This window comes from Hevea brasiliensis, chromosome 5, assembly GCF_030052815.1.
Source record: "Hevea brasiliensis isolate MT/VB/25A 57/8 chromosome 5, ASM3005281v1, whole genome shotgun sequence".
Lineage (NCBI taxonomy): Eukaryota > Viridiplantae > Streptophyta > Magnoliopsida > Malpighiales > Euphorbiaceae > Hevea > Hevea brasiliensis.
Window position 1 is genome coordinate 42,692,752 of NC_079497.1, and position 8,097 is coordinate 42,700,848.

General features: G+C 40.1%; 1 protein-coding gene across 1 annotated transcript; it reads left to right on the forward strand.

The window, feature by feature from the left end:
* The first annotated feature begins 2,846 nt into the window (after window positions 1–2,846).
* On the forward strand, window positions 2,847–4,916 carry LOC110663055 (uncharacterized). The gene is made up of 2 exons (XM_058147723.1): window positions 2,847–3,197; window positions 3,624–4,916. Exons 1-2 carry the CDS (start codon window positions 2,847–2,849, stop codon window positions 4,914–4,916), a joined length of 1,644 nt encoding a protein of 547 aa, XP_058003706.1.
* Window positions 4,917–8,097: the final 3,181 nt, after the last annotated feature.

Sequence of the window (8,097 nt, forward strand, 5' to 3'; positions counted from 1 at the left end):
TGTATATTCACTGTATGTATATTTTGTTCTTGGTTTTGGCGATTTGTAAATTTAAGTTGTCTGATAAAGTTGTAAAATAATTATGAGTTATTTGGCTTGTAAAAATGGGGTTATATCTTTGTATCTTAGTCTTTGAAAATCACTGTGGATTTGACTTGAGAAATGTGTTGTGTTGATAAAAATGTTGGAGTTGAGATTTGAAAATATATTGAAGTGCTTTCTGAGTTTTCAAGAACTGTTTTGTCCAAAATACAAATGGCACCTTACCAAAATTTTTACAGATACTCCAAATAAATCAAATGAGTTAGTTGTTTCACTTCAGTTCACCAAAGTCTTTCACACCTGTAAATAGTGCTCACCACTGTAAAAGAAGTAAGAAAAGTTTTTAAAATCCCTTGTAGTGTATTTAATGGATTATCAGTAGACGGAGTTGGTAATTCATTAGGTATACTACGGGATCATGTTATGCCTTACAGAGGGGTAGGGTGTGACATACAGGGAGACTCATCTCAACCTTCGGGGCAGCCGATCCCTGAGGTAGAAGTGATCCGATCTCCTCCTTGCCAAGAAGAGCTACCTCCACCTTCTCTAGTCGTTTCGAGTACGGAAGGGGGTCCTTCCCAACCTATCTCAAGGACCCTCTCCCGCGGTGCTCAAGTGCTGATCCATTCCCTGGAGAAGAACCGAACTGTTCGGGAGAATCCAGGTTTGGCCAAAGTTCTGGGGGCTTCTATTTGCCTTCGAAAGGATCAGGACAGGTTGTCCCCGGACAATCTTGATGACATCCTGACCCGATCCATGAGCCTGAACGTGGAGTGCTTGGTGAATCAGCACATTGTTCGGGAGAAGGCTCACCGCCTGGGTAAGGAGGTCGAGAAGATGGGTCATGAGGTGGCTTCCCTCCGATCCCAACTCTCATCCGCTCAGAACTACATATATGAAATTGAGGGGAGGATGAAGTTCTACAAAGATAAGCTAGCCGAGCAAGCTCATGTTCTGGCCAAGCGAACTCGTGTCCTTGAAGAAGTTCAGGCGCTCCAAGCCAATGAAGTTGCTCACCTCACCGAGGAGCTCAAAGTGAAAGAGGAAGAGATAGTGACAAGGGAGGCCGGCGCTTATGTGAATGCTCACAGGGATCTCCTGGCCGAGCTCAAGAAGCGGTACCCCAAGGAGGACTTCTCTTGGATGGTAGATCTGGCTCCCCAGGACGAAGGTGAGGATAGCGAGGAGGAGGCTGAGGGTGAGAGAGGAAATGAGCAAAATGTAGATCAGGCTGGGGGTGATCCTCCAGCCGAATGACTTGTACAAACTTTAATATGAAATGAAATTCCCTTTTTGTTCAGTAAATGGATGTGATCGGAAAATCTCTAAATCACTTAAACACTTGATTGTCTGAGCATATTAAAACAACTAAAGGTGATTATTAATCTAAGTGTAAGAGGTCGGAAAACACAATAAGCATGAGATCGGCAGGGAACCAACGCTAAACGGGATTTGATTAAAATTGGAAATTTGGCTTGAGCACTTAAGATCGGGATCGCCATTAAACCGGATTGGAACCTTAACTTGATTATTCCTAAACTTTTAAAATGAAGATCTAGTGCTAGTTCAGTTTCGTCTGACAAGAGAGATCGGTAATGTAATTGACTATTCAGGAGATTTGACAATTGGTTTGAGAGATTAGCAAGGCTTTAAATGACATGGGGACTTAGTATTGATTTGATTCATTTTGAGGAGAGATCGGAAATGTGGTTGTTTAGCAAAGAGGGAGATCGGAAATTTAATTGGCTAGCAAAGGGAGACTTAGTGTTGGGGATCAGTTTCGAAATTTATTGATTTTGGGGATCGGCCAAAATATGGTGTTGACAATGTTTGAACTAACTGGTTCTGATCTGGTTATTAGGGCCTATGATGATTCAAAGAGAAACATGATAGGGGTATTCAAGACTATGGTTAAGGTGGGGCCTATAGAAACTGAAGTTGAGTTTACTGTGCTATAGATCCCCATGACATTCTCCTTATTGTTGGGTAGAATCTGGTTCCATCCCTTAGGTGGAGTCCCCTCTATACTCCACCAAAAGATTAAGATCCCGCACTAAGATGGTATAATCACCGTCAATGCTGAAAGAGATGGGGAAGTAGCTATGCTGCAAGTGGATGGTTCGGTACCACTATTGTCTGGTTTCCAAGTTGCTGGGATCTATGAAGATTGGATGGACCCTAGGGTGGCCACTATGATAAAAGAGATGAAGTTTTTTCCTAGCATGGGTCTGGTAAAATGAGCTAATGGCTTAGTGACTTTTCAAAAAATAAAGGGACAGATCACTAGATATGGGCTGGGATATTAGTCAGCTGAAGATGAAGAGGGACTCAAGCCCACCAAGTTTATCAGGGAGGGCGCAATTGCATGGACAGATGACCAGGAGCTGCCACATGTTGAGGAATTAGAACAAGAGGTCAGTGCCATCGAGTTAAGGTCTGCATGGAAGCCAAGCACTTGGACCTACACCCTTAAGTTTGAGTCTGTCTTTTGTAATGCTCACAGTAGTGATACTGATATTGTTATTTCTGATGTACTTGATGATGATTTTGAGGCAAAAATAAATAATATGACTAGTCCTTTTGCTTACTTGTTTGATGTTCATCCTAATGGCTACACGCATAACATTTATAATCATTTAGAATCTGTTTCTAATAATGCATTAAAATCAATCTCTATTAATTTGGGTACACAAGATGATCCTAAAGACATTAAGTTAGCCGAAGTTTTAACCCAAAAAGAAAGAGATAAATTTGTAGCCTTATTAATAAAGTACCAAGAAGCATTTTCCTTGTCTTATAAAGATATGCCAGGAATTGATCGAGACATAGTACAAAATAAGATCCCCACAGACCCTAACATGAGGCCAGTAAAACAAAAGAAGCGTTGGCTTAGGCCAGAATGGGAAGAAAAGATAGCTCAAGAGGTGAAAAAGCTCATTGAGGCTGATTTCATTGAAGTAATTGAGTATCCTGAGTGGTTAGCCAACATTGTGCCAGTCCCTAAGAAGGATGGGCGAGTTCAGATGTGTATAGATTATAGGGACCTGAATAAGGCTACTCCTAAGGATAATTTCCCATTGCTTCATATCCTCATGGATTTGATAGATAAAGCAAAGACTACTTTTATCACTGAATGGGGGACTTATTGTCATAAGGTCATGCCTTTTGGGCTAAAAAATGCTGGTGCAACTTATCAGAGAATGGCTACTGTGTTGTTTCATGACATGATGCACAAAGAAGTTGAAGTATATGTGGATGACATGGTAGTAAAATCCCCAACTAGGGAGAGACATTTTGAGGCATTAGAGAAGTTCTTTCAGAAGGTCATCAAGTATAAATTGAGATTGAACCCTAACATGTGTGCGTTTGGGGTCACTTGAGGCAAACTGTTAGGGCATATGATCAGTAGGAAAGGGAATGAGGTTGACCCAGACAAGGTGAAGGCAATCCAGGAGATGCCAGGCCCAAGAACAGAAAAAGAGAATAGAGGTTTCTTAGGAAAATTACAGTACATCAGTAGGTTCATAGCTAGGCTCACAACTACCTGTGAACCAATTTTTAAGCTACTAAGAAAGAATTAGCCAGTGGTGTGGAATGAGCAATGCCAAGAGGCATTTGAAAAGATAAAGCAGTACCTGAGAAATCCACCAATTTTGTCACCACCCATCCCTAGCATCCCTCTAATCCTCTACCTATCAGTGGAAAACATGGCCTTGGGGGTAATGTTGGCACAAGAAGTAGAGAATCTGGAGAGAGCCATCTATTACATCAGTAAGAAACTCCTTGCTTATGAGGAGAATTATTCACTAATAGAAGGAACTTGTCTAGCTGTAGTATGGGCAACTAAGAAGTTAAGGCACTACTTTCAGACCCATCGAGTTATTGTAGTATCCCGGATGGATCCTTTAAAGCACCTATTTGAAGCACCGATGCTAGTTGGAAAACTGGCCAAATGGTTGGTCCTACTGTATGAATTTGATATTGTGTATGAGACTCGAAAAACTATCAAAGGGCATGTAGTGGCCGAATTTCTTTCTGAAAATCCAGTTGATGAGGAGGAAGAAGTCGAAACAGCCTTCCCGGATGAGAGTCTCAAGCTAGTAGTGGTCCGGCCATGGAAAATGTACTTTAATGGGGCCATGAATAAGAGCGGAGCCGGTATAGGGGTAGTTTTGGAAGCACTAAATAGAGAACAATTGTTAATGTCAAAAAGGCTATGTTTCCCAGCCACTAATAATATTGCAGAATATGAGGCTTGCAGTTGTGGCCTAGAGGCATTAATAGCTGTTGGGGCTAAAAAAGTGGAGGTGTTCAGAGATTCAATGCTAGTGGTTTCCCATGTTAAAGGTGAATGGGAATTGAAAGAAGAAAAGTTGAGGCCATACCTGGAGTATGCTAAGAAACTATTATTTAGCTTTGAGGAAGTGACTATGAAGCACATGCCTATAACTCAGAACCAGATGGCTGATGCTCTAGCCACGTTGGCATCCTTATGGGAGAAGGGTGATCAGAAGCTGACCCACCTAGTTATCCTGGTGAGGAGTAAAATCCCATGCTATGAAGGGTTAACAATAGCACATTTAGATCTAGAAGATGAGATGAAATGGTATGAGGACATAAGAAGATATTTAGAGGTAAGAGAATACCCACAGTCAGCCAATAGTAGGGATAGAGCTACAATTCGTAGATTAGCCACTCAGTTCACTTTGGCTGGGAGGCAACTCCACAAAAGGTTCTTCGAAGGACTATTACTCTTGTGTGTGATAAAAAAGCAGTCTGAGCAGATAATGGAGGAAGTACAAGCAGGAGTGTGTGGTCCTCACATGAATGGAAGGGCATTAGCGGGCAAAATTTCAAAATTGGGCTATTACTAGTCTACCATGGATACTGACTGCGCTAAATTTGTGAAAAGATGCCATGAGTGCCAAATCCATGGGAATTTGAATCACCTACCGTCAGTGAACTCTACAATATGACTTCACCGTGGCCATTCTCAATATGGCGCATAAACATTATTGGGAAGATTTCTCCCATGGCTTCTAATGGCCATAGACTTATCATTGTGGCAATTGACTATTTCACCAAGTGGGTTGAAGCTGAATCTTATAAAGTAGTAGGGGCCAAGTAGATAAGTAAGTTTGTGTGAAAGAACTTGATTTGCAGGTTTGGGGTACCCCATGAGATAGTATAAGATAACGGCAACCAGTTCAAAGGTGATTTCTTAGAATTACTTACCGAATTTAAGATTAAGCATCACAAGTCCTCACCATACAGGCCACAGACTAATGGAGCAATAGAAGCAACAAATAAGAATGTGAAAACCATTCTAAGAAAAATGGTTGAAACCTATAAGGATTGGCCTGAGAAACTCCCTTATGCTCTTTGGGGTTATCGAACTGTTACAAGAATATCCACAGGGGCAACCCCATTCTCTTTAGTGTATGGGACTGAAGCAGTGCTACCCATTGAGCAAGAGGTCAAATCCTTGAGAGTGACACTAGAAGCTAAGATTCCGGAAAATGAGTGGGCCCAGAAAAGATATAAAGAACTAGCTTTGATTGATGAGTAGAGGATGCGAGCCTTGTATCATATGCAGGCTTATCAGAGGAAGATAGCAGGGGCCTTTAATAAGAAGGTGAAGCCAAGAAAGATCAAAGAGGGAGACATGGTTTTGAAACAAGTTTGGCCCATCCCTTTTGATCTAAGAGGAAAGTTTAAGCCAAACTAGGATGGTCCATACATAGTCAAAAAGATCTTTCCAGGAGGTTCTGTAAGAATATCAGACCTGGATGGGAATGAATTTCAAGAACCAGTCAACTTAGAGAAGCTCAAACGATACTTTGTGTGAGATAGGCCCGTTAGGCTGAAAACTTACAAAAGATGGTGTAGGCAAAAGTAAGGGTCAAAGAAAAACAAAAGAAAAGAAAAGAAAAAATGCTAGATTAAAAACCTGCAAAAGGCAGTCTAGGCAAAAGGAGAGATGAGAGAAGATCTGGATGGAAAACCTGAAAAGACCATTCGGCAGGTTATAAAGCTTATTTCTAACTTTGAAAGGTTAGAAATTTGGCAAAACTAAATGTAAGAGGGAGTAATGGTGTACCTGAATAAATAAAGAAGTTTTTATTGCATTAACTAGGAATGGGTTTTATTTAATTATGATTGCGAATGTTTGTGTCTTGAGGGATACATCAAATGATTAAGTAATTAAACTGCATTGTTTTGATTTAATCTATGTCTTCTGAGCATGACAAGATAGGTGCTTGATATGAGTGCCCTGGTAATTGTCTAATTTAAAAAAAAGAAGGGAGCTCGCTAGGTGGAAAACCCGAAAGGGCCGCTTAGGCAAAAGTTAGAGCAAGCCTGCTGAGATGAAAATCCAAAAGGACATTTCAAGAAAAATTTAGGGCATAGAGAATAGAGTTCATGGAAGAGAAATGAGTCAAGGCAGAAACCATGGGGGGAGAGAAGAAAAAGAAAATTAGAGGGCAATTATATTTTGACCTTAAGGAAGTCTTTTCGGTGAATAATTTTCCCCAAAAATTTTGAGGCTAAAAGAATGTTTTTGCAAAAAGAGGTCCCTCAGAGGACTAAGTTTTTTTAGAATCTCTAGCAAAATCAGCATGCCCATGATAGGAAGCAGCATACAAGAAGCACAAAAATCACAAAAAGAATTTTCAGACCGAGTCATTTCAATTTTTTCAAATCATGAAATAGATATTTTTTGGTAAGTCTTTAGACGTTGTTTAGGGCGCAAGACATAGTTGTGTAAGGCATAGAAGAACATGCATCAACATATCAATTGTAGGTGTGTAAGGCATAGAAGAATATGCATCACCACAATTTCAAGTGTCGAACTATGAGGGGGTCTGATTCTTCCTCAGGATAGTGAGGGGGATACGTAGGTAGTTTAGGACTGCGGTCCTAAATACGAACCCACAACATTTTATGATAGATGTTTTTTGGTAAGTCTTTAGAAATTGTTTAGGGCACATGGCATAGTTGTGTAAGGTGTAGAAGAACACGCATCAACATGTCACCTATAGGTGTGTAATGCGTAGAAGAACATGCATCACCACAGTTTCAAGTGTCAAACTACGAGTGGGTCTGATTCTTCCTCAGGATAGCGAGGGGGATACGTAGGTAGTTTAGGACTGCAGTCCTAAATACGAATCTACAACATTTCAAATCACACAGTTGCCATTGTCATCAGACTGTGGCTAGTCTAATGACACAGAGTGTATCGACAGAGCAAGATGCACTCAATTTTTACATGATACAGCTATCACTGTTATGAGACCGTAGCTAGTCTCATGATGCAGAGTGTATCGACAGAGCAAGATACACTCATTTTTCACATGACATAGTTATTATTGTTATGAGACCGTAGCTAGTCTCATAACATAGAGTATGTCGACCGAGCAAGATATACTTGATATCCATAGCCAATGTTTCATAGTTATTAGAAATTTGAGTTTCACTTTGACGAAACTTGAGCAATGCTTTCACATTGATTTCAACTTTCACCAAAGTGGGGGGCAAACTGTAGACCCTTATTTTCTGATTTATATGTGCATTGAGGCCGTGAGAAACCCGATAATGAAAAATTGTATGACTGTAAGATATAATTGAAGGCATGGAACTGAATTATTAATTTCATGGCATGATCTTGAAAAAAAAAGATAATAATAATATGCTTTTTGGGAAATTAATTTAATTTAAATAAAATTTTGTTTTGTTTAAATTTAATATCGGTAGTTCTTAAATGGACCTAATTGAGTTTAATTGGGCGCCATGGGCCTAAGAAAGCCTAGTTAGGAATTTTAAATCAGACATATTTAATTTATTTTTTGAAAATCAAAATAAGAAAATATCTTTTTCTCTATCCCTATCTTCCTATTGGTTGGAACAGCTCACCCATATCCTAATCTCACCCAAATTCCTCGATCCCAGTTGTTTAAGTTATCTGAACCTTATCACACTAGGACTTTAAACCCTACCACACCTCTTCCTCACTCACTATTGGTGCCTTCCCCTTTCCTTCTCTTCCCATTGATT

Excerpts from the sequence above, each read along its gene's own strand:
- LOC110663055 (XM_058147723.1), top strand. The coding sequence starts at position 2,847 with ATGCCAGGAATTGATCGAGACATAGTACAAAATAAGATCCCCACAGAC. Across the intron at positions 3,198-3,623 it reads GGGGGACTTATTGTCATAAG|CCAGTGGTGTGGAATGAGCA; the intron begins GTCATGCCTTTT and ends AGAAAGAATTAG.